General features: G+C 43.0%; 2 protein-coding genes across 2 annotated transcripts in view; both read left to right on the top strand.

The window, feature by feature from the left end:
- The window catches only part of ENTPD1 (ectonucleoside triphosphate diphosphohydrolase 1), a 47400-nt gene extending 42770 nt beyond the window's left edge, over window positions 1–4630 (top strand). Inside the window, exons 8-11 of the mRNA XM_060241893.1 lie at window positions 214–474; window positions 3604–3711; window positions 3832–3969; window positions 4168–4630. Of these exons, the coding sequence (XP_060097876.1) occupies window positions 214–474; window positions 3604–3711; window positions 3832–3969; window positions 4168–4374 (714 nt within the window). The 3' untranslated portion in view covers window positions 4375–4630. The remainder of the gene's footprint in view (window positions 1–213; window positions 475–3603; window positions 3712–3831; window positions 3970–4167) is intronic.
- A 7149-nt stretch (window positions 4631–11779) lies between these two features.
- CPN1 (carboxypeptidase N subunit 1) lies at window positions 11780–25914 on the top strand. The gene is made up of 9 exons (XM_060241892.1): window positions 11780–12256; window positions 14383–14579; window positions 16690–16845; window positions 17705–17887; window positions 19944–20055; window positions 20347–20486; window positions 20709–20808; window positions 21771–21889; window positions 25637–25914. Exons 1-9 carry the CDS (start codon window positions 12034–12036, stop codon window positions 25778–25780), a joined length of 1374 nt encoding a protein of 457 aa, XP_060097875.1. The 5' UTR covers window positions 11780–12033; the 3' UTR covers window positions 25781–25914.
- Window positions 25915–27180: the final 1266 nt, after the last annotated feature.

Raw genomic sequence — 27180 nt, 5'->3', positions numbered from 1 at the left:
AACTCCAGACTCAAAGAGGCTTTCAAACTTTGAAATTAAACACAAAGATGTTTTCTTCTGGCCAGTTTGTGTTTCAATACCCTTGCCCTGATTCCAGCCATGTACCCATGCCTATATTCATGTTCTTCTGTGTCATGCAACTCACCTGGTTATTGCTGGTTATTTTTGTGATGCTTATGTGTCTTCTGACTCACCTGGCTACTTTTTCTGCAGGGGAACACAGCTGAGAGATACCAGGATCCATGTTTCCACCCTGGTTATAAGAGGACAGTAAAAGTTTCTGACCTGCTCACAAACCCCTGCGTTGCCGGTAGTTCGCCTTCCCTGCCCTTCTCACAGATTGAAATTGAGGGCACTGGGCACTATGAAAACTGCCTTGCCAGCATCCAGAGAATCTTCAATCTTACTCACTGTCCTTATTCCAAATGCTCATTCAATGGCATTTTTTTACCTCCTGTGCAAGGGGAATTTGTGGTGAGTCTATTCACACACCAATCTGCCTGCAGTAGAGGCTAATTGTTTAACACTAGAGAGTGCAATTTGACTACTATTATAATTTATTTACTTAGAAAAGTGATATGCTTCCTCTTCAGAGACTAGCTTAAAGAAGCTCATAGAAACATTAACTCATTAAAATTAACATACCATTAAGAACCCAGGGCATGAAACATTTGGCAGCCTGAATAGTACTTTGAACAGTCATCAGGCTAGATGAAGAGTTTAAAAACAATAAGTAAGCTGAACCCCTAACTAAAAGCCTAGATTTTAAAAAAACGCTTTGGTCTGGCATCTAAAAGAGACCTGGGTAGGTGCTAGGTGCACATTGAGGGGGAGGGCATTCTACAGGTGAGGTGCCATTACTCTGGCAATTAGCCATGTCTCTGGTCACCACCTGGCTTACACCTGCAGACTGGGACCCAGAAAGCAGAATTCATAAAGAGGCTCCAGTACATGGGAAAGCATATTAGGGACTTGCCTTCATATCCTTAATGGGAGCCTGATTAAGACTGATGTTCTGTACTGTCTACATAATGAGATAGAGAGATGCATCTGTGAGTCTGGGCCTCTCGTCTGTTCTCTCAAGGCCACCAACATGAGACTTCCCAACCCCACATCTAGGGCAATGAGGCAGGTGACCAACTGTTAAAAAAGGACTGCTTTGATTACTGTGTCATGATCCCAAAGATTGTGCAAGCTTGAAGGATGAAGTAACAGAGCACAGCCAAAGTTACACAGGACCTTTAATCACAATTGCGGCTTTGCACCTTGTCATGATCCTAGTGAGATCTACAGGCTGCAGGGAAGCCTGTGTTAGAACAGCTACAAGGCCTACATTTCGCAGGAACTCTTCAGTCCCTCTGATTGGATGGGCGGAAGTTTAAGAGAGAAAACTTGCCCAGAGGGGGTGGAACCTGGGAGGAAAGCATAAAATGGCTAGCTACAGACAGGAAAGTGTTCTCTCTGGAAAGACTGGGCTGGAGCGAGGTCGCAGCTGGAAGAGATCCCTCATCCAAGGGGTGGGTGAGTCTGTTGGCAGTAGAGGAAGGGAACGTTTAGTTAGTCACGTCAGGGCTGTTATTTTCTTTGCATCACTTTTACTGTTTCTATATTTCATTGTTGCACTACTAATTAAAACTCAGTTGTTTTGTGCACTTACAATAAACTTATTGTTACATTGCCTGGGTCCTCATGTCTTTTCAGTCATGGATAGAAAGTGTTTTCTATCCATGGTGGAAGATAGAAGGTGGGTGGATGCTCTGGGCCCTCCCAGACAGACGCTTACCAGAGCGGTGGCAGCCAGTAGAGGCCCTCCTTGGTCCCCTTCTGTATGACACACCTTAATACCTATTTAGATTAGGATGGATGGAGATGTGGATAATGAAAAAGGAGCACCTAGAATTATCAAGACCATTAGACAGCATTTTGAACTGTTTAAAGTGATTCATGCACTGGGTAACTTCACTGTGTGTTCTAACTATAGTTTTGATAGTGAAGGAACCAAGCAGTAGAGTATTATGTGGACTTTCTAAGAAACTCAGGCAAATTTCAGGCATGTTCTTAAAGAGGGTGAGGGTTACTATTTAGTAGGAAAGCAGAAAATGGAAAATCAGACATAGAAAAATAACCATAAAAATAGCACTCTAGCCAAAGTTAATGAAGGTGGGCAGATATCTGTCTGCATTTCAACTATTTTTGCAGTTTAGTGTAGCAGTTAAGTGTGTGGATTCTTATCTGGGAGAACCAGGTTTAATTCCCGACTCCTCCACTTGCAGCTGCTGGAATGGCCTTGGGTCAGCCATAGCTCTTGTAGAGCTGTCCTTGAAAGAGCAGCTTCTGAGAGAGCTCTCTCAGCCCCACCTACGTTACAGGGTGTCTGTTGTGAGGGAGGAAGGTAAAGGAGATTGTAAGCTACTCTGAGATTCAGAGTGAAAGACGGGATATAAATCCAATATCATCATCTTCTTCTTCAAATAAAAGATTATTAGTACAATGTTCAGAGAGGCAGTTATCCTTCCTTTAAAAGAAAAAACTGGCTTTTTTTGTATCAGTATGGTGGATTCCAGGAAATATATATTGACTGCAAAAGTAATATCCCTTTTTATGGAATGGAATTTTATGAGGTTGAGGGTCTCATGACATCAGTCCACTGTGGTTTAGAACTAGCCAAGGTGCAATTTATTTGCATTTCAGATCAAAGCAGGAGAAAATATAATTGATGAGTACTTATTAGGAAATGCCTGCAGGAAATGCCTAGCGTAACCACAGAAGACAATAGATATAAATTTTGTACAGAACCACATTTGAGCAGATAACAACCAGCAGTATCTGGTATTTCACAGCCTCTAACAAAAGCTGCCCAAAAGGATACTTTATAGCAGAGACTGTATAGCCAAGAGGGAGACTTAGGCTATTACAATACAAATTAATCATATTTTTATATTTTATAAAATCACATATTTCTGTATCCTTGTTGTGCAAACACATCTGATTTTCCCAGCATTTCAGGCATTATATTATGTAGCTGGGAAATATTTTAATTCCAGTCAGCACATCTGTTACTACTGCATTTGCTTTGTAGAGTCTGGCTAATGCTTGCAACATCATTGATGAGTTGGAGATGAGATATCCATCCTTGTGCCTGAATCATTTTGTGACCTTCCACTAGGTGGCAAAGTCCAACCAGGCTACACTTATCTGGAGCATTTATATTCCTTGTGAAAAGCAGCAAATGTTCCATCTCCACAAAATTCCTACAGAACTTCTGAGAATAAGTCTGATGCACATGAAGTACTGTGGATTGCCATGTGGTATAGTATTATATGGAATCTCCCAACCCATGAAAAACATTGGATCATTATGTTGGACTCAAAGCAAGGATTTGACAAGTTCTATAGATACTGTATTTATGGAGTAGAGATGGAGCATTAACTTTCTAAGTTTAGTTTCAGCCTCTGTCTCCTTGAGGGAGTCCAATGTCAGTAGCCTGTAGCCAACCACCTGCAAGTCTCTGCCCCCAGATTTGGTGGATCTAATGCAGAGAGAACCCTGGTTTCCATTTTATTTTTATTTTTTCTAAGCTCATTCATTTCTGTTTGCTTTTAGGCTTTTTCTGCTTTCTACTATGTAATGAACTTTCTAAATGTGACAAAAACACCTATGAATGAAGTGATGCAGAAAATCAAGGCCTTCTGCTCCAGACCTTGGGATGAGGTATACTAATTCCCCAAGCAATGAGAAGCATGAGCCCCAGCTCTAAGGAGGTGAAACATCCTACTGGCACCCATGTAATAAGATGTAGACGATTAACTTGGTTCATTTCTCTGTGTCCAGGTGAAAGCAGAGTTTCCGAAGGTAAAAGAGAAGTACTTGAGCGAGTATTGCTTCGCAGGTGTTTACATAATGTTACTTCTTGGCAAGAACTACCACTTCACTGAGAAGAGCTGGTCTAACATCCATTTCCTGGGAAAGGTATCTTAAAATGCAGAGACAGAAACTGGGAGTGGCAATGGGGGGTGTGTGTTTGGGAAGCACATTCTTCTCATAGGTGGAGGTAGTGGTGGGGTTGAGTTTGGATTACACACTTTTCTCTCTCCTTTTAGAAGTGCCTCAACTTCATGTGTCTCTCTTATGAGTGACTTTTGTCCCCTCCTTGCATACTTATTTCAGATTGGTGACAGTGATGCTGGATGGACTCTGGGCTACATGCTGAACCTCACCAACATGATCCCTGCAGAGAAGGCCTACACACACCCTCTGACCCACATGACCTATATTAGCCTCCTGGTCATCTGTTCCCTTATTACGGTGTCCTTGCTCCTTCTAGGCTTTTTGTTTTTTCATCAACCAAAGTGCATGAGAAAGGCAATTATTTAAGCTGGGTTTGTCCTAGCCCAGAGCTGAATTTCAGTATAGGTCAGAGAACAATGCTCTTCTGATGTATTCTACTGAAATGACTGACTCCACCAAGGGCCTTGTGTACCACTTTCTCCAGCAGTGACAAGATACTCAAGATAGTGACATGCTGCTCTTCTGTCCTCATCCTTGATTTGGAGAATCGGTTCCCATGCTGCTCCTAAATGAGGCTGGCAGTGGGAGCCTTGGGTGTTGTATTAAATTCCTATTTCTCTCAGGTTTGCCCTTTTGTGTATTGCCTTGGTCATAGCAATGCAACACCAGGGGGCACCTAGTCAGGAATGATTAAATAACACAGGATGAGACACAGCCTGGCAGGAGTAGCCCCTTTCAGTCCCATTGGGAAGATCAAGGATCATACAAAATGCTGCTCATTGGGTCTGCTCCATGGACGTCAGTAGAACCAGCACTTTGTGGGGAGATCCTCTATGCAAAGCTTTGTCTTTGTTCAGGAGACAAAGCCATTGGACAACAGCCTGTCTACCATGTCTGTCCATCAGCCAGGAAAAGGGAATGCACCTGCTCTGCCAAAGTTGACACAGGATTACAGATTAAAAATTCATCTTTCACAAAACAATCTGGAGAGAATGTCACTTTCTGCATCTGCCAGGGATGATCCCTTGCCCAGAACCAGCATTTCTGAACTCTGTGGAGTGCTTGTAGCTGCTACTTGGACAGTGGACCATGAGCTCCTGTACTATCTGTGAATTGTGACCTGCAATCAGATGGCTCCTATTGGCTGCATAGATCCAGGAAGCTTGACCTTGTACCTTTCTAACCAATCTATTACAGAATCTGCTAAATAGCCTATCAGGAAGTTTCTGACCTTCAGTGATGCTCCTCTCCTACAGCTGCAATGGGAGATACTCTCACCAAAACAGCCAGTTGCCATTCTTAGCTATTCTTATGAAATTCTGCTGCACTGCCACTGTAGAGAAGTGCGTGTCTGCCCAGCTCCCATTCAGCTGGGGAAGACAAGTCTAAAAGAGGGACCTTTATTTCCCTTTTGCCATGAGTTTGTTCTAGCAGTGATGAAAGTGCAGTTCTCTGGAGATTTAAGTAGCTTCCAAATGGCAGTCTGAAAGAAAGTTTCAGGGATGCAGCCATCTAACATCCCAAAGGGTTTTATGTGACAGGCTGAACTTCAGATGTAGACCAATGGTGAAGGGAGCTTTGACTCCTGAAAGTTTGTACCCTGAAATCTTGTTGGTCTCTAAGGTGCTACTGGACTTGAATCTAGCTGTTCTGTTGCAGACAAACACAACTACCCCCTGAAACTATGTAGATCAGTCAGCATTCATATGCCAATATATCATGTTTTCAAATTGCTCCTCCAGTTGGAGAAAAGCCCTGGGATTTCTGAATTAATTGTGACCCCTGCGTAAAGGGAGATGGAGAGAGGTCAGCTTGGGGAGAAAGGCGCCTTGAAAGTATTGAATAATAGTGCTATGAAGGAATTGGAGGCTGACCTGGTTGAGTCAGCACATATTTAATATTCATACTTGGTCTTGAAGTGCCTTTTAGCATTTAGGAGAGATAAAGCTGGCTTTGCTGGTGCTTAATCCATCATAGCTGCTTTCATTCCAATACATGCTTATACTTACTAAGTACAAAGTAGGCATGGAGTGTACATACCCCCAGGGGACTTTTCCAGTCACACCATTTCCCTCCTCAGGAATATTATATCAAAGGAGCACAACTGTTAAATGGCATCACAGCTCACTGGCTGACAGATGTTTTTATGTAGCCCAAAGTAAAACTGGAAAAGGGAATACAGACAGAGAATGAGCATTAGGGAAATAAGCACAAAGCCAGCATGCTAACAACTTTTAAAACTTAGATGTAGTGATCTGGCTGTTGAAGTGCATTTGCTGCATTTTAGGCACACGTACAATCTTCTTCCTCAGATCAAACTCAGGAAAAACTTCGTTTCTGGTTTGTATCAGAAGCTGGTTTTGCACAGCTCTAATAGGTTGGTGCTTGTGTCAATCATAAAGCCATCCTCCCTTCTCAGAGCAATTTTTAAGAGTGGATTTTTTTTTTTAAAAAAAAGCATTGTTTAACTGTCTTATCATATAACATGCAAGTCACTATAAAATGGACATTGTCTTCCTGAGGAATGGGTAGAGGCAACGAGGAAGAGCGTACCAGCATTCAGTCTGGAGTCTGTCAATGTACCCTTTGACAACTAAAGTTAGGAAGTAGCACTACTCCCTTATGAGAAAAATCCACACACAACTCCCTTGTTTTCAGGTATCTTCATACAGTGTCAGATGGAAAATATCAAATATGAAGGGTTCTTTATAACATTAGTAATCCTTTGTAAGTAAATATAAAGTAAGATAATTAAAAATGGTATCTGGAAATCTGGTTTTCAAATCAATTTGATCTGCCCCCACCCCCAGTATTTCTCATAGGAAAGAAGGAAATAGGAAGAAGTGTTATATTGATAAAATTGAGCAAGTTTTTCTTTATGAATGCATAGGCCACCATCACATGGGAAGACTCACAGTTTTCAGACTTTTCTACTTGTACACTACTAGTTTTCATGTAGGAAATGTGCATAATTTATAGAAATAAATTTTAATGACAAAGGCAGAGGGGCAATTTTTCTGTAGAAGGATGTCAGGAGGAACAAACTGGATGGCTGTGAAACTTATACAACACCCAGCGAGCCTTAAAGACAGTGAGATCTGAATGGTTCAAAAATTGACCTGTAACCTAACATAGGAATTACAGTACTTTGAAGAGGAATGCCAAATTTAATATACAGAACAGTATTTACTGAAGGAGTATATTGAATTGATTTGTCTTCACCTCCTGGGTAGAATCCTGCAATAACTCCTTGTGTCTTCAGTAAAGTGTGTGGTGACTATTCACTATAATCTATTCACCTTTGCTAAAGACCAGCACATTCAGAGCTCAAGAGTGGCAATGATGTGAGCGTTGTTTGAGCCAGATTTCCCATTTCTATGTCTAGATTTCTGTATTTACATTCTCTTTAAAAGCCACAGTCTAAAATCAGAGGCAGACGTTCATTCAATATAGTTTCAGGAGTGGATGCTCAGCCTACACTGTTCTTTATAAAGCAATGGGTGGCTTCAGGAACCACAGGAAGCTGATTCTTAACATGGTCATGTTTAGATGCCATGTTTGACTTCCTTGTCAGTGGAGAGAGGGACCGTGGAGGCAAAGGGAACTATGAAATAACACACTCCGCATAAAAAAATATTCAGTATAATCCACAATTTGTTTCTTCCAAAAATTCTCAACAGCAATACAGACAAGAAACCATCTATTGCACAACATGCCTATTGTCCAGAAGAATATGGAATTTGAGCTGATACATGAGGATGGTACTTTAGATATCTTGACTTCCCAATTGATGATCTCATCTAAAGTCTCTTGTTGGAACACCACTGCCAATCCTTATCCTGCAGCATTTGATAGTGCTATCAAATGCTGCAGGATAAGAATTGGCAGTGGTGTTCCAACAAGAGACTTTAGATGAGATTATCAATTGGGAAGCTGAGATATGAAAAATGGCACATCAACACCACTGAACCCATAAAAGTAAAAGATGGTACCCTGAAGAAGGGTCTTCCCGAAATGAAATTGGACCGGTTCTTTTATGATTCCTTGGACTTTAATAATATATGATTTTTCTGGACAGTAGGCATGTTGTGCAATAGATAGTTTTTTGTCTGTATTACTGTTAAGAATTTTTGGAAGAAACAAATTGTGGATTATACTGAATATTTTTTCTATGCGGAGTGTGAGCGTTGTTATTTCACAATGCTTTACTTTCTTGGCACAAGCTGGAGTGTCCTCCCTATTTTTAAGCCTTGATTTTGCTTAGGATCACATAGGCAAAATCCATTTGTATCTCTAGTACCCTTAACAGCCAGCTTGCATTAAAAATCCACTGTCCCAAGCTGTCGGCATGCTTCAGCCACTTGCAATTCATGTCATCTGTTTAAATTGCACCACACAGACAGACAAACACTTCGGAGGGAGGTATGCTGCAAGTCAAGGATTGTCCCTTCTGTAGTGCTTCTGCGCTACTGCTGGGGAGTATTAAAATCAGTTCTTGCCAGAAGCTCATACATTTGCAGCCCTACAGGGTCAGATGCAGGCAGTGTGTTCTCCCCATGCTGTGTTGTACAGTATCCTCAATATTAAGTCCTGTGCCTTTGCCTTCCATTCCAAAGGAAACAGACTATTCATGCACACCTCTATTTGTATTAAAAGATGTTTTGATTAATACCAGTGAAGTGTCTTTATTTTCCAAAGTAGGGTGGAAGGGTTGGATCAAATAAATCATCCAATGTGTTTTTAAATGGCAGAAATTCCCATGTGCTTTAACTCCTGTTATTTCTCAGTTACATTCTGGAAGCCCAGATTTGAGGGACCTTGGAACTAGTGAAGTCTTTCTCTTCATTCATAATCTAGGCTGGCAGCTTTTTATAGGAAATCTACAGCAATAAAGGTGATTGATGTTGCCACACAGCAGGGGCCCAGCAGGCCCTTCTACTGGCTGTCACCACTCTCGTAAGGGTCTGTATGGAGGGCCCAGAGCACCCAACCACCGTTATCTTCCTTATTAAGAAATACCTCTTAACTGTGACCAAGGAGATGTGAGGATCCAAGGAATATAACAGCAGTTTATTTACAATGCTCAAATAATAAGTGGGTAAAACAGTGAAATATATGCACAGTAAAGAATGGTGCAAAGAAACAAAAGCCCTGACGCGTTTATCTTTACAGTCCCTATTCTAATAATCAACACACACCCCCTCGGGTAAGGGATCTTTCCCCAGCTGCAAACTCAGCCTTCCAGGAAAAGAACACACCCTGTCTGGGCTTGGCCCTTTTGTTCTCCCAGGCTCCACCCCTCTCTGGGCCAGTTTCCCTCCAAAATCTTGCCACCCAATCAGGGACAGAAGGGACCTCGGAAATGTAGGCTCTTTTGTAACTCCTAGGCAGGCTTCTCTGCAGCCTGCAGGCCTCACTAGGCCCAGGATCATGACAGATGTCATGGTTGGGGAAAAGGATCTTTGTGAATTAGTTGTATACATTTGGAAAAGCCAGACCTGTCTCAATCCTGTTACAAAATTGCCCTACACTAGGCAGTAAGTACATCTATTTTAGATAGACCCACTGAGCACTCTGCCTCTTTACTGGGTCCAAAATTTAATCCAGCCCACGGCTAAGGCCACCAATGCACACAGCAGGGGCCTAGCAGGGCCTTCTACTGGCTGCCACAACTCTAGATATTTGGTCTCATGGCAACTCACAACATGAAAACCAATAAGGTAAAAACAATAACAAATACAAAATATTAACATTAAAATACATGGCTATCACCATACTACTATTAAAACAGCCCAAGCATGATTACACTCCAAAGGCCAGCCTGAACAATTCAACTTTGCATGCCCTGCGGAATCTAAAGTCCAGCTGGGCATGGGTGTAATTTGAGAGTGCATTCCATAGGGGCCACCAGGGCCAAATTAACAATTAGGCCAAGTAGGCACTGACCTATGCGCTCCCACATGTTTAGGGGCCCCAGGCTGCCCCCCCCCCCCAGTTTTCCCCCTGCTTGCGCCCTCCCAGCCTGCACATACAGCCAGCAACTGAGCTGCTCTTTGCCCAACTTGTCGGGTATGGCTGCTGCTGGCATCATTGCCAAGTTTGCCTCTCTCCACCTCTTCCCCGCAGTTTGTCAATGGAGCTTTTGGGAAAGTGCCTGCAGGCTGCAGCAGGGTGGGGGGAGAGTTTGCAGGTGTCCTTTATAAAGTTTATATCTCTGCTACCTAATCTTAAATAGGTAAACACATGGCCTGGCCTGACATGGCCCGGCCCTTTGGCCTGGCTCAATAAGGTCCCATTTATGTCAGATCCGGCCCTCATAACAAATGAATTCGACATCCCTGCTCCAATGTAAGGCTGGGCAGTGAGACAGTTATAATCATGACCCCCACATGATGTTAAGGCTTATAATATGTAGAGTAGACTGACTACTACTTGAGAATTTAATAAAAGGAAGAACTATTAACTTGTAATTTAGATTACTGATTACAAAAAGGATAATTTTATAGCTGCGTAAGAATAATAAAGTCTTTCTTTAAAAAATGTATTCCTCCATTAGTAATTAGAAACAATCACCTACTTTTGAGTACTAATATAAACATGAAAGAAATTATGGCATTTTAGTGAACCATAGAACTTTCTCTGCTGGCCAAAAATAGCTTTTTGAATATTTCAAATGCACTTTGGCACTCTGGGGTCCAAATTACTTTGTTATCTTTTTTGCCCAGTAAAAGCTGAGAATGGGGTGGCAAGAGTGCTATATTTAGGCAGAATGTAGCAGTAGTACTTGATAGTCCCAGGAATTATTGAACTTGCTTGACAGAAAGACAGAATTGTAGCAAATGAGAAAATAAACTTGAAATACATCTCTAGCTTTGCCTACTTCCCCCATTATGTTCATATAGAGCAAGTTTGATTTTTTTTTAAGTTGAAACTTATTATTTAGGTTTCTCTGTGTCTCTTTGGTGCTTCACATAAATCCAACCAATCTTGCAATCAAGTCTTGTGGTCACTATTTGAATAGATGCACAGACTCAAGAACAAATAATGCCGTCTATCCAACGTAGATAGACTGAACAGACACAAAAGGGATGAACTATAATTGAACCCATGTTTTATACAAGTTAATTAAATGGCCCATAACCATGTCCCAAAGACACCCATCTTGCTGGTAAATGAGACGAGGGGAGGAAGGGTACATGTTTTAGTCTGGAAATGATTAAGGATATTGGCAAGTTTCTGTTATGTAACTCCCAATAAAAGATGGCATCCAATAACCATGGATACTTCCGAACTGTGGTTCATAAAGTCTTACACCCCCTCAATCTTAAAAACCTTGTTTATCAAGGATTTTTTTTTTAAAAAATAAACATGTTAATGAGTTAAGGAATCTTGTTTTCCTCACCTCTTGTAGATTATAACATCACCATGTTGTTATGCCTTGAATATGGCCCATAACTTGAGGGTATTCAAAATTTAAGAGTTTAAAAATATATTTTACTGCAATTTGAGGTCTCCTCTCCCAAGGTTTGCAGAACGCTAAATCATTACAACTGGTCTTATTGTGTGGCTTTGCCTGTCCACATGGGCCTTGAGTGTTTCCCAAGCTGAGCCCTGGCATAAATGAAGATACTGCAATCTCCTGTGTGCTCCTTGTTTGTGAGATTTTGATCTGGTTCCTGGCTTACAGTGGGAGTCAGTCCCCTGTTTACCCTTCAGTTAATGAATGCCCAGAAATCAGCACAACTTTCCAAATGTGCAGAGGCTTTGAGTGAATCTGGCTCCAGGAAGGGGGGCGGAGGGGAACAAGGCGAAAGCTCAGAGCTATAAATTCTTCCTGAGCTGTGAGGGGCATTCAGTGAGCTACGCCTCCCACTACCACCACCACCACAGGTGCAGTGGGCTGGCACTTGGAGAGTGAAACTGGAGAGAGCTGGTTCCTGCTTGCACTTTAGTTCCTTCTAGGAAGGGAGCCTGGACTGTGTGCATCTTCTCAGTGCAGAGTGCAGCTTGTCCATCCCCAGGAGGATGTCTCAGTGGCTCTGGCTCCTTGGGAAAATCCTGCTCTTGATGAAGGTGGCTGCCTCAGTGAACTTCTTCCACCACCGCTATGAAGACCTGGTGCAAGCCCTGTTTGACGTGCAGGGTGCGTGCCCATATATTACCAGGCTGTACAGCATTGGCCGCAGCGTCCAGGGCCGCCACCTCTATGTACTGGAGTTCAGCGACTATCCTGGCATCCATGAGCCCAGTAAGTATGTTGGGGGAGGGGGACACCTCTATCCTACAACTGGGTATTTTTCCCCCCACTGGTGCCTCGTGCCAGGACAGGAGCAGTAGAGTTCAGAGCTCTCCTGGCTTCAGACCAGCAGTGACCCCCTTTGCCAGCCCGTTGACACTGCTGGCATGGAAAGCACAAACTTCAGAAAGCCTCAGGGAGATGACAGGTTATGCACCAGCTGACAGGTACTCACTCTAATTACTTGTATTTATTTTAGTATGCAAAATTTTGAATGGTTTGTCCTTCATCAGCCTCATAAGGCTACAGGGTACAATGTTGTTCCCTTCTCACACAAGAAGAACTGAGACTGAGGCATAAGTGACCACAAGCAGGCTGAGGTAGACTCTAAGCTCATTTCTCCAGGGTTCAAGTGTCCAGCTCCATACCACCCTTCTACAGGGATTCTAGGAAGAGCTGTGGCAGACCAGAGAAGCTGGATTGGGGTTTGATAAGGGAATAAACCAAAGTGTTCCCTTTCCTTTGGTGCTCTATTGCTTTTTGTACTGCTATGAATATGTGCAGCTTTGAAAAGCTACACCTATGAAGGAAAAGTGGGGCAGAGGCAGGGTAAGATGCTGCTGCAGGTAAACCAGGATGGGAGCATAGGCGCCAAAGTGGCATAACTTTATATTTTTGCTTCATGCAAAGTATTCAGAGCAAAATTCTGACCTTACAACAGTCCTGTGAGGTAGGCTTGCTAATTCCAAGGTCAGAGCAGATGGGGATATTTAAAACAGCCCTGGAGTTCCAGGCCTGGAGAGCAGCCTCTGCAGTACTGCTGGCTAGGGTTGCCAATCCCCAGGTGGGGGGAGGGGAGTTTGGAGGCCCTCCCCCCGCTTCAGGGTCATCAGAAAGCGGGGGGGGGGGAGGAAATGTCTGCTGAGTACTCCATTATTCCCTATGGAGACCCATTTCCATAGGGTATAATGGAGAATTGATCTGCGGGTATCTAGGGCTCTGGAGGGGGGGGGCGTTTTTATAGGTAGATGCACCAAATTTGCAGCATAGCATCTGTTGCCTCTCCTCAAAGCACCCTCCACGTTTCAAAAAGATCGAACTAGGGGGTCCAATTCTATGAGTCCCCAAGGAAGATGCCCTATCCTTCATTATTCCCAATGGAGGGAAGGCATTTAAATGTGATGGCTAGAACTCTCTTTGGAGTTCAGTTATGCCTATCACAACCTTACTCCTGGCTCCACCCCCCAAATCCCCAGATATTTCTTGAATTGGACTTGGCAACACTACTGCTGACCCCGCCAAGGCTACTTGACTCAGCTTGCTCCTGTTGCCATTGGCTGTTCAGGGCAGACACCACCATCAGCTTTCCTGGTCCACCCCTGTCCAGGGTCAAGTAAGCTCCCACACTAGTTAAGAAAACCTGGAGGTCACCCAATCAGAAAGATAATAGGCAGGGAACCAAGAAGGAGGACTAAGATTCTGAAGAGCAGATAGGACATAACGATAGGTGGAGCGATGCTGTGTGAATCACAGCTTCTTTGATCTAACTCCCTTTGGTCTGGGACAGTCAGGGTAATAAACCACCTTCATTTCTTCTCTGTGTTGTTAAGCAGCCCCACACGGCCATATCTGTGGGGCTGAGCGGAAAGTGTCCTTTTGAAACATGAGGGAGCTTTCACCCTCCTGCACCTTGGATGGTGCTTACTAGTTAAAGGGGCCACTGTATGGGGGAGAATGGTTTTCAAAAAGAATTTGAGTCCAGGCCAAGTTGAAGGATTGATTTGATTTTGCAGTTCAGTTTTAACCCCCTTGAAGCTTTTGAAGCCAGGAATGTGACATACCAGTGAGAGGAGCTGAATCCACAGGCAAAACAGTGGAACGGAGGCCCTGGCCATATTGATCTTGATGAAGTCTTCTCAACAGTCCTTCATTAAAAAACAACAACTGTTGTCTTATGTATCCATTGCTCACCTCCCCCCCCCCTCCACAGAGGACCAGTGAGACACAGCAACACAAAAGGCACAAATAAAACTATTATAATGGAAATCTAGTCTCCTCCCTGTTACTAGTTACCCTCCCCCCTTGTATGATATCCTCTCTGTTCTGCTCCAATGTCAGCAAGTCTCTCACTTTCTCAGTGGAGCCGGAGTTCAAGTATGTGGCAAATATGCATGGAAATGAAGTACTTGGTCGGGAGCTGTTAATTCAGCTTGCAGAGTTCCTGTGTGAAGAGTATCGGCATGGCAACCAACGCATCACTCAGCTTATCCATGATACACGCATTCACCTCTTGCCCTCAATGAACCCTGATGGATATGAGGTGGCAGCTGCCCAGGTACCAGGCAAGCATCGCTTTTTTATCTCAGCAGTTGTGGAGATAGATGAAATTTGTGTGTGGGAGAAGAGAGGAGTACTGAAGGAGCCAAACCTGTTGAACTCCACTTCTTTCTTAGATACTTGCTCCAGAGTACTTCTAGGCACTCCAGGTACATTCTGATGACTGGCAACCAAAACAGATTAAAAGGCACAATGAGAATGACCCATTTAACAATTCTATATCAATTATATGCTTTGCACCAGCCACATCAGAGCTCCAAGATCAAGGCCCCAGCCCAGACCCATGATTATTGTGTTGTCCCTATAACCATTGCACCTGGAAACTGTGTTGAAATCCCTGTTCCAGTTCACAGACCACCAGGATTTGAAACTAAAGCAGGCATTTAGTTTCACTCTAGAAGAGTCTGTAGCATTTGGCCTTTTAAGCTAGAGCAGAGATTATACTGATTGGGGCTTGAGACACCCTCAGGAGAGTCACCAGTCAGTTCCTCTCTCTGTTTAAACTAACTGGAGGTTCATTAAGAGAATTTATAACATGCTGGCAAGCCCAAAAATTCCTTTTCTACATAATTTCCAAAATGCTTTGCATAAGAATTTAGGTGTTTCTTTATCTGAAGTTTAATGGAGTCGTATTTGGAATACTGCAGTGTACACATCACCTGCTTTTAATATTAGGCTTCAAACATATAAGGTGATTTCTAGATGGTACCTAACTCCTGCTTAACTTTTGCATTCAATTCCTGACATGTCCCCTCACTGTTGGAAACATTGTGGTTCTAAGGCTACCTTTTACCATGCTTAGTGGTTTCGCCCGGTGATTGTCACCTTCTGGAAACAGATGGTTAAGAAAATTTTCAGAATTACAGTTTTGTTTTGTTTTGTTTTTATATTGGATTTATATCCCGCCCTCCACTCCGAAGAGTCTCAGAGCAGCTCACAATCTCCTTTACCTTCCTCCCCCACAACAGACACCCTGTGAGGTGGGTGGGGCTGGAGAGGGCTCTCACAGCAGCTGTCCTTTCAAGGACAACCTCTGCCAGAGCTATGGCTGGCCCAAGGCCATGTTAGCAGGTGCAAGTGGAGGAGTGGGGAATCAAACCCGGTTCTCCCAGATAAGAGTCCGCACACTTACCCACTACACCAAACTGGCTCTCCGAGTTTGATTCTTTTGAATCTTTGGGAACCTGGATTTGCTTTGAAACAGGATAAAGAGCTTATAATGACTTTACTCACTGCAGCTAAAGTGGTTATTGCTTGTAAATGGAAAGATGAGCAATCCCCTAGTCTATGGGCTTGGTATCTCAAAGTTTGGGATTACTTTACACTAGATAAGATTACTGATGAGGTGCAGTCACGTGTTAATATACCTCAACATAAATCTGTAATGGAAAAATGGTCTCCTTTTTTAAGAATTCACTTTGCTAGTTATTTAACTTTGTCTTAATTTGTGTAACATTACTGGTGAGTTTATGTTTCATATTTTGGAACTTTTATGTTTTTCTGTAAACTGATTGAGTTTATAATAAAGAAAAAAAATTATAAAAAAAAACAACCTGGAGATCCAGATTGGTGAGTGCAGTTCTCATATATTTTCCTCCCATTCTGTATCCAGGAGATAAACCATCCATCGAGGGCCTTTTTTGAAGAAAAAGCCCAGCAAGAACTCATTTGCATATTAGGCCACACCCCCTGACATTACCATTGTTTCGCACAGAGTTTTTTGTAGAAAAAGCCTAGCGGGGTTTCATTTGCATATTACAACACACTCCCTGACAACAAGCCAGCCGGAACTGCGTTCCTGTGCATTCCTGCTCAAAAAAAGCCCTGCTTCCGTCTAGACACAAGGTTCTCTGATACCAAAAAGATAGTGATTAGGTGCTGACAGTGTTTGGCAATGTCAAAAGGCTCTGCTGCTTGAATATCTTAGTTATGTTTTCCTTGCCAGCTGTAACATTGCAACCTTCAGCAGTTCTGAAGCGCTATAGACTCTTACAATATTCCTCAGCAATATTGCTGCTCTCTTCCTCAGCATCAGCTATAAGGTAGGATTTGGTGCGTACTCAATGAACCCTGGAGCTCACAGGTGGATTCCTTCATTCTCTCTCTAGAGCCAAGGTGTTTGGGGGTACCTCACAGGGAGAAACAACGCCAATGGAGTTGACCTCAACCGTAATTTTCCTGACCTCAACACCATTATGTATTACAACGAGAAACATGGTGGATCCAACCATCACATCCCCTTGCCAGACAACTGGAGAAGTCAGGTACCATGTTGTACCAAATTTACTTGTGCCTTGTGCCTGCTGGATGTGCTTCACACTTTTTAGAGCACTCGGTTTCTCTAGGATGTGATAGTTCAAGCTCATCTGTTCAGGTCTTGGATGGCTTATTTCAGTGATCAGATAGCTGTTTATATTTATTTATTTAAACATTTGTAAAAACAACAACCCTTTTCTTTCCAAAGAGGACTCAAAACAGCATATAACATCATCCTCTCCTCCTCCATCTTTTTGAAACCATTTTATCCTAACAACAAAAACCCTGTGAGGCATGTTAGGCTGAGAGACATTGACTGGTTGAAGATCGCTGAGCAAGCTTCCATGGAAGAGTAGGGATTTGAACCTGGGTCTCCTAGATTCTAGTCAGATACTTTAACCACTACATCAGGCTGGCTTTCCAGCACACATAGAATGGGTGCTTCTGCTTTTCCCATTCCTGAAGCTGATAAATATGACTTGCAGGGATCAACATGTATTTGGCTTCTTACAATGGAACAGAATAAAAAGGTCTCTCCCATTTCTCATTTGTCATGACCTTTTGTTCTTCACTGACTGCCAGTCTATGAATTGAGACAGAGTTTGTGATACAGCACTCCTAGGACCATACTATTTCAGCACACAGGTAGGGGGATTACAAGTGTAATTGCTCTCTCATTTTCCTTGCACATACAAAATTAACATGTCAGGGAGAGGTCTCTCTCTCTCTCTCTGACATGCTAGTTTTCCATTCAGTCATACACTCCTACATCTGAAGTCCTTGTATCTTGTGCTTTTACCAAACTGGGAGAGTTGAAAAGTTGGAAGTGCTTCCCCCTTGGCCTCTTCTGCTTCTGTTCCCTCATAGGTGGAACCAGAGACTCTGGCTGTGATTCAGTGGATGGAAAGCTACAATTTTGTCCTCTCAGCCAATCTTCATGGTGGAGCTGTAGTTGCCAATTATCCGTATGACAAAGCCCAGGTGCAAAGGAACCGGAACAACTGGCACAAAATGGACACCCCCACTCCTGATGACACCCTCTTCCAGAAGGTGAGATGGCAAAGCCAAAAGCAGGATGTGATGCAGAGAATGGAGGGAACCAATGAGCATACACAACAGGGCGGACTCTTAGAAGATCTAGAAGTGAAAGAATGACATTATTGTTTGGTGTCATTACCCTCTTCTATCAAATTGAGTTTGGCTTGTAATTAAGGTGTTCAGTTTAATGTGCTGAGAAGGTGAGGCTATAAGAGTTTTATTTGATCATAACAAAAAACAGTACTTTTAAATGCAAAGAGCAAAAGCATGTAAAGCTGCTTTTTTAGTTATATAGCCATTGCTGTCATCTGTGAGGAATGATTTCATTAATTTGATCTGAAAACAAGGCCAGCAAGTTATTGTGAAGTACCTGTGTCATATGGGTTCATAAATAGGGTAAATCAATAAATAGTGTAATGAGTCTTCATTTATACCATCCCCACAAATACAAATTTTTGGACTAAAGAGAAAATCTGTATGACAGTCATCCTTATAATACTACTGAAATGCAGAGGGTATCTGTGGGAAGCTTAGTGGAGTCAAACCTATCCTGACAGGAAAATATGTGTGGTCTGGTAAGTAGCTTTCATCATCAGATTAAGTTGAATCCTGATTTGGATAACCCAAACCTGATCTCTTTAGATCTTGGAAGCTAAGCAGGGTCAATGCTGGCAAGTACTTGAATGGGAGACCTCCTTGGAATACCACTAGTCGGGAGGACAGAGGCAGGCTTTATTCAGCCACTTCTTTGAATATCCTCTAGGTCCCCAGCATGGGTCAGTTACCAGAGGTCAACATGACTTCCAGGTGTGCACATACACACACTGCAAAAACAACACACACATTCACAAAAAAAGAGATTAAATTAAATAATGTAGTGTCAGGAGGTAGATTTAACTTCAAGGCAATGGCAAACCACCCCATAAAAAGTCTGTCAAGAACACGTCGTGATGCGACATCACTCCATGTGTCAGTGCTTGCACAGGGGACTACCTTTACCTTTTTATGCTATAGATAGATCTGTCTGCATCAGAACATGAAATAGGGTAGGGAAAGGCTATATAAATGGCAAAAGTAAAAGCAAGGAAAGCAGGGGATTAAATAAGAATATCACATTGGAGGGGGCAGGGCAGGACAGTGTGAATGAACAGAGCATAAGCAGATGGAAGAGAATGGTAAGAGTGCAAATTGTAAAAAGCTGCTGTGAACAGGTGGAGGGGCTTGCACTACAAGAATTACATTAGTGGGTTGCATTGTGCTTGGGTTTCTTATGACTCCTTGATGCTTTACAGTAGTTGGTATAAGGCCTCTTTAACTGTGTTTGGTATTATAACACGGCTGAAATGTCCATATAAGTCCATTTTCTAGCAGGGGAGTTTATCCAGTTTTGTTTGGCAGCCTTCAGCTTTACACTGAGGGTCAAACTTCAGCAGCCCAATCTGTATAATACAAAACAGATTGTGCTGACTGCATATAAACTGGGGTGGAGGATTTAAAATGCAAAAAAGGGTTGTATCCTTATCCCAAGCAGTTTTGTCCCACTTGTGGTTACTTGCAGTCTTGAAGTCCTACTGGAATAAAATGTCTGGAAAGAGCAATTTTTAGAGTCAGATCAGAGGATCAAGACTAGAACTACTTTTAGAAACAGCACGTTGGACATTATGTTTGGGACTGTTCTGTTTTAGTATACAGGCAAGGGAGTCTAATTTATCAGCACCCTGTTATGCAAATATGGAAAAATAACTTGTCAGGAAAATGGAGTGCTAGACTAAATGGATACTGCTCTGATATAGCAATTCCTATGTTCTGATGATTATGGTATTTTTAATCCAGTGTGGGATTTTCTTGGTTTGATCTGAAGTGCAACAGAGTTTAAGGACATGATATCATTGTACGCAGGGTGGAGGTGTATATAAGGCTCTGGTGTTGTAAGGGATGATTGCTAAGATTTTTTTTCCCCTTGCTCACAGTGGAATGGGTTTCAATCTGGAATATACACTCTGTGGTGTGAGTAAAAGAAGAAAGTGTTAGAAGTATGTTACTAACCAACTTGCCATTTTCTTTGCAGCTGGCAAAGGCCTATTCCTATGCCCATGGATGGATGCACCAGGGCTTGAGCTGTGGGGACATATTTCCTGGTGGCATCACAAATGGGGCCTCCTGGTATTCACTCAGCAAGGGTAAAGACAAGGGGCAAGGTTTTGTGGGCAAATATTTGAAATGTGAAAGGAAAGCTGAAAATAATCAGATTGGTATTTCAGCTGGTTATGCTTCGTTAAGCGTGGCTCCTACAATACATTTATTTTCAGTGTACTCTAAGCTGCCTGGGGTGGAGTATGTCATCCTGAAAGGTGGGATGTATTTAAAATAATGAACTGTGTTGGAGGAGAGAGAGGGAGGAGAAGCTTGCAGTGTCCCTGTTTAACATCATGACAGCTCTTCCAACTGTTCCCCAATCCTCTGATTTGTAGGGATGCAAGACTTTAATTATTTACACACCAACTGCTTTGAGATTACCCTTGAATTAAGCTGCAATAAGTTCCCACCACAGGAGGAACTGGAACGTGAGTGGCTGGCAAACCGAGAAGCCCTGATCACCTATTTGGAGGAGGTAATGAAGTTGCCAGGAAACCACCCTGTCCCCTCCTGGTGCCTCAGCTTGGGCCAGATCTCTGTCCCATGTTCATGACATGTTGTGTGTGTGTGTGTGTGTGTGTCAAGAATTATGAAGGCCCTGCTTCTGATCCCTATCTTGATAGTGTGAATTGCTATTGTATCCTCCCCAGATGCCAAGGTCCCAGTCATAATGTCTCTCTGCATCTGTATTCTGTAGATTCACCAGGGAATCAAAGGTTTGGTGTTGGATGAGAACAACAATAAACTGGCAGGAGCTGTCATATTTGTCCAAGGAATTGGCCATGATGTCACCTCAGGTTGGTACCTGGCTTGACCTCAGACTTGTTTTCTTAAGTAACATTTACATTGTTTTACATTTATTTACATTTCCAACTTACATGAATTGAATGCAAATCATCCATTAGTTAGGACATGAATTTGCTTTGAAAAATTTATTCCTCTGCTTTTTGTGTTGCATGAATACCCTGCCCCTTTCTCATGGGTATATAGAGCCTGTTCTTCAGTATGTCCTGCTGAAGCAGAAGAATAAAGCAGATGTTAAAAGGCTGGTAGAGACTGTGCATTTGTCTGCAATGTACTGTACAGTCACAGACTGTAAATGTCTGTGTACAGTACTGTACATCCTCTTCCAAGATACACCCTCTATATTACCTCCAGCAGAACCTCCAGAAAGACAATACCAGAATTAGCAGAATCAGAGATGGAGGGCTGGGCCTACCAGTATGTCAACAGAAGTTGCTGACAGTCACAGATCTTCCCTGATTTCCCTTCTCCCTAACAGCCCCTTTTTGATTGTTGATTTTTGGAGTCACAAGTACTTCATATGGAACAACAGCCATATGGGTCAGTGAGCCACAGCAAAGAGGGGGAAGGAGGCAGGATCACTCATCCTGTCTCTTCCATCAGTGGAGCTGCATTGATAGAGGGAATAATCTCTTTCCCCTCTTTCTCGCTTCCCACTGACCTGCAAGACTATTACTTTATGCAACTCAGAGAATCAGCTTTCTCATATATGAATACTAAAATGTTCAGAATTTATCTTGTGAGAATATTTGGTGTGCAGGATTGGTGTCTTCTAATGGTCTAATTCTGTGAGTGGTCTGCTTGTTCTCTGACCTGGCACACAATGGGTGATTGGCAGTAGGTGGATCTGTAATTCAGCACTCCTACTGGAGATCCAATTGGCACCCCTGCAGACAATGTGCTTTTTTGTTGTTCTGCCCTTTCCATCTTCTCAGTATCTTGTTCTTTCTTCCAGGTGAGCATGGTGACTATTTTCGACTGCTGTTGCCTGGCACTTATGATGTTACTGCATCAGCAGATGGGTATCAGCCAGAGACAGTGACGGTGACAGTGGGTCCAGCTGGACCCTCAGTGGTAAGTTCTGCTGGAGGTAATAGGTTCTGTCAAGTGGGACATAAGAGTATGTATCAGGGTAAGACCAGCGTAAGAAAAAAAGAAGAAAGGTTTATTGGTGCTGTACTGGCTGGCAGCTCCATATCTCTACCTGCCACGCCCCGATCTGTGTTAGCAGAAGTGCAGAGAGAGGTGGGTTCTGAAGTCTGGTCTCTTTCAGTCCAGGGTCAGGGCTCCAGAGATCCGAAGTCAGAAGATCAGACTCAGATATTAATCAAGGCAATGTCATTCAGTCCAGGGTCAGAGTTCTAGGAATCAGGCAAGGCAGTGGCAGCAGGTCACCATCTAACGTAGGTGTTGAATCCATGCCCAGAAGGCTCCCTTGGGTGGCTTTATAGCTGCATGCCTAATTGTCAGGCCTCCAGGTAACTCTTCAGAAACACTCCTGCAATAACTCATCTTAATTTTCAACAAGCAGCTGGCATCAGACCAAGAGAGGTGCACTTTGCCATCTTGCCTGCAGTTCCATTCTCAGCCTCTGTCTGTGGCACACCAAGGGTGTAGGATAGGTGATACTGGAGAGTTGCGAATGGCTAACTGACATTTGCCTGCTAAGCTAGGGATGGAGGATGGTGATGGCTCTGCAACAGCTGTTGGCTGTAAATCCAGACAAGCCTGTAAATCCTGAGAAGCTCATATTCCTGTTGGTCAACTTCTGTCAACTCAGGACTCCTCTTCTCCTGAGGAGTCTTCAGTATTGCTGAGCCCTGGCTGACTCATGACAGGTACTGGTGGAAGTATTGGGAAAATGGGAAACATCTCTGTCCTGATCACACACACACGCCTCCTTTTTCAAACAGTAGGGGGATTGAGGTCCCACCTCAAAATCATCTTAGATACTGCCTTATCTGTTACCAGTTTAGAATGATACATAACCAGTGGCCCAGGCTAGTTAATTTACAGCAGGGCATCTCATGTATGGCGCATCTTCTAGCCTTTGGGTGTCCCACAAGAGCCTTAGCTGAGGAAATATTTAATTTCCTAAGGCTGTGTTGGCACTTGCTTTCCAAAGTTACAAAATAGGTAATTTTATACACCTTAGCCCAGTTTCTGTTGATTAAATGAGATGAGCAGGCTTTTCTGTTAATAAAACTTTTCATATAACTTCTAGAAAATGGCAACTCTCATAGATTATAGTACAAATGCCACTGCATCTATCCTCCTCCTCCTCAGTTCTTTAACCTGCTGTCTATTTCCCCCAGGACCTGATATAGTGTTGGGACCTATGGCTGTGTTTTACCTCAGTTATCCTATTTCATACAAACTATGATAGGTTTCCATCTGGCAGTGCTGGAGCATTGGGATGGGATGTGATTTTCATCCTGAGGTTCTAGAATTATCTCCTCTCCTCCCATTACTATCTCCTCCCATTAGTATCTTCCTGACATGGTGGATGGGAAACAAACTTTGTATCTTAGTTACTGGTAGGAACAACTTGAAAGGACAGGTTAATCTCAGTGAATTTACTCAACCTCTACTAGTTTGTGTTCTTACTCAAGGAATAAACAATAAAGATTGGCTAAACAAGTCTGGCCTAACATTTCCTCTAGGACAATCTACCTGCCTTTGCTATCAATTGCCTCATGTTACATGCCTCATGTTGCCAATCCCCAGGAGGGGACGGGGGATAACCCTGTTTTGGAGGCTCCCCTTCTGCTTCAGGGTCATCAGAAAGCAGGGCAGGGGGAGGGAAATGTCTGCTGGGCACTCCATTCTTCCTTATGGGGGCCCATTCCCAGAGCATAATGATCTTCGGGTATCTGGGGCTGAGGGGCCCCCGTTTTTTGAGGTAGAGGCACCAAATTTGCAGGATAGCATCCAGTGCCTCTCCCCAAAAGATCCTCCAAGTTTCAAAAAGATTGGATTGGGGAGTCCAATTCTATGAGTCCCCAAAGAAGGTGTCCTTATCCTCCATTATTTCCAATGGAAATAATGCGGTCCCTTTCAATGGGATGGCCAGAACTCCCTTTGGAGTTCAATCGTGCTTGTCACAACCTTGCTCCTGGCTCCACCCCAATGTCTCCTGGCTCCACCCACAAAGCCCCCAGATATTTCTTGAATTGGCTTGGCAACCCTACTCATGTAGTACCTGAACTTCAAGGCTATATACTTCTATTCACACAGCCTGTAGCCTTCCTCAGATTGTGTGGCTGTGTATCTCTTAGCTCTCCACACTTTCTCTGTGAGTTTCAAAGCTTTTCCAGCCTAGTCTACTCCCACTCCATTTCATTTTGCTCACAGAGAGAAGGCTGCCAGCTTCTCTGGAATGTTTTTAATATATCTTTTGATAATTTACTGAGAGGCTTTACTGCCAGGGAAACCCTCTCCCTCACAGAGGAGGACTCTGGATTTGGGGAATAAAGCTATGATTCAGGAACTTGGCTGAGTAACATACTAGGAAGAAGTGAGATAACTGCTTACTGCTGACTAGCTCAGTCCCTAGCAGAGGCCTCTCCGTTCCATAAGAGCTTAAAATAAGTATGTTTTAATTAAACTTACTGAGATCTTGTCTTTTTTTAGTAAGGAATACAGGGGAAGCAATGTTCTTATGTTTTGACCTCTTGATCATAAGTTTTTTGTGTATGTAAGTATTTGTGTGTGAGGCCTAATGCCATTCCTGAGAAAACTGTGTTATGTGTTGTTGCTATACTTATATCTATTTACAGCAATGTACCATCTTCTCTTATTATCCCTACTCTGTCATCAATATGTCTTTTGCTGCATGTAGATAGCTACTATTGTAGCACTGACTAATGTTAATATTCATGCTATAAGTAGCAGCAATTTTAAGACCCTCTTTAAACGGTCTTATTCTATCATGGGATGGTTTATTCTGCAACAGAACGAGATTTGGCGAAGCTGCCTTAAGCTCAGTCAGACCATTGGTCTATTCAACTCATCCACAATAGCAGTACTCCAGCTTAGGGTTGCCAGTCTCTGGGTGGTTGCTAGAGATCTTGCTACATTACAACTGGTCCCTAGGTTACAGAGATCAGTTTCCCTGGAGCATATGGCTTCTTTGGAAGGTGAATATTATGACTTTATGCTCATTGAGGTCCTTCCCCTGCCCAAACCTTTCCTTCCCCAGGATCTAACCCTTAAAATCTCCAGGAATTTCTCCAACACAGAGCTGGCAACCCTGTGCCAACTGGTAGTAGGTTTCTGATGTCTTTCCTACCACCTACCTGCTGTTTAACTGGTGATAGCAGGTGTTAGCCAAATTGCCCTAAAAGTAGGTTCTAATCCAGGGACCAGACCTTCTGTATATCAAGCATGTCTTCTGTCACTTAGCCCACCCTCAACACCTCCCATTACTTGCTTGACAACATTTTGATCTCAGCAAAGCCACATTACAGCAAACCAATGGTCTATCCATACACTAATGATCACACGAAGAGGAGAATGGGCTTGCACCTGCTAGCTCAGCCCCAACCTCCATGTGCTGAGTGGATTGTCTGAACATGCACAGGATTTTCCATGTGATCAGGAATGCTGCAACATCATCGACTGTCCATACATTGCTTACACATGTATATTTGTATGCATGTAGGGCTCTGTTTAGGCCTTCAGCTGAAAACATGGATGTCTGAGGATATGTGTGTTCAATGCATGAACATTGAACATATGAAGATGACTGATGTAAGAGGGACATAGTATGTTGTTTAGCACAGAATGGTAACTGCGCTCCAATGTTTTTCTCTCTTCCAGGTAAATTTCCAACTCAGAGAGAGCACAGTGGACCATACCCCTGGTCCAAAGGTTTCTGACAAAGGCCCCCACAGTAAAGGTCTGCACAAGAAAGTTGTGCCACGAGCTGCCCCAGAAGACAGAACTCAGCTAGATGGAAGCTGATGGAGTCATGTTTAATATGAGATGTCAACAACTCTAGCAGATGAACTTTCCAAGAGGCACTCACACCCTCTCCTGTCCCTCACAAGCATGGAATGAACTCAAACATCCTTGTTTATTAAATGTCTAATATTTAACTTTGGTGCCGATAGAAAATTTGTTCAGAAAGGGGGGATAAGTATTAGAGCCGGGCCCTGAAGTGTATATATGAAATGTAGACCCATGTAGAATTTGCATAGCAGGAGTGGCTATTCAGAAGCACCAAACTCCATTTGATCCAGTTGTCCTCTTTGGGGTGAATTCTGAAGAAGCCTGCATAGTTCAAGATGAAAGGGAGACACCCAGGTGTGAATGCTAGTTTTGGCTGCTGCAACACACCTTTGCCCCCAGCCCAAGATATAAAGAGTATAAGAGGAGAAGGCAAAAAGGACAGCAGATCCAGCACCCCACTTCAGATCCCCACAGAGACAGCAAGAGTGAGAATGAGATTCTGCACTTCCAAGGTACTTCAACCAACTTACAGCTTTCTCTCTGCTTCTCTCCCTGTCTATTCTAAACTCAAAATGCTCCTTCTTCTTACACCTTCCAGTAGGAAGGCTCACCTTTTCCAGGCTTTGTGGGATGTTTCCTTACAGCTTAGCAACCACTATGGAAACATCCACAGTCACTGAGAAATGTTAAAGGGTGAAAGAACCAAAGTAGTCATTGAGGCAAATTAACATGCTTATGTCACAGGCCCTGGCTCCTGTCCTTTTAAGCCAAACTCGTTCACATTGCTCACAAAATAATAAATGTAGATATATTAACTAAAAAAAATTAGCCAGCTCTCCTGGAGAATGCAGAAGAGGCCAAACTGATGGCTGAAGCAACATTCCAGTTGACAGTATGCATATCAGTTACACAAGCTGTGGAGGTGAGTTCACAATGAGTGAAGAGAACCAACACAGTGTGAACATTTGGCTTTACCTGGCATGTTCTCAAACTGGACTTTCTAATGAGTTCCTTTTACTTCTGCCCTCCCCTCAAAAGGCTGATCTCTTGCCAAGCCAGTCCTGAATCTTCAGTTTCTCAAAGGTATTTGCACAGTAGCAGTAGCCAGGACTTTTTTTTTCTGGAAAAAGAGGTGCCAGAACTCTCAAGATATAGGGAAATAAAGGAGAAATACATGGGCACCCCTCATGAACTTTTAATTTTTTTAAAAAATATATAATTTTGTGTCTACCAAGAGGTTCCAGAACTCTGTTCCATCACATTCCCCCAGAAAAAAAGCCCTGGCAGTAGCCCAAAACAGTCGTTTCTCCTCCCATCTTCCAGTTGACTTTCGGTAGAAAAAAAGATAAATTAATTGATTAAGCCATCGATCATATCGTTATAGGGTTGCCAATCCCCACTTGGGGCAGGGG

Source organism: Heteronotia binoei, chromosome 6 (genome assembly GCF_032191835.1).
Source record: "Heteronotia binoei isolate CCM8104 ecotype False Entrance Well chromosome 6, APGP_CSIRO_Hbin_v1, whole genome shotgun sequence".
Classification (NCBI taxonomy): Eukaryota; Metazoa; Chordata; class Lepidosauria; order Squamata; family Gekkonidae; genus Heteronotia; species Heteronotia binoei.
The sequence above is the reverse complement of the archived record's forward strand: the minus strand, read 5'-3'. Positions and strand labels throughout refer to the sequence as shown.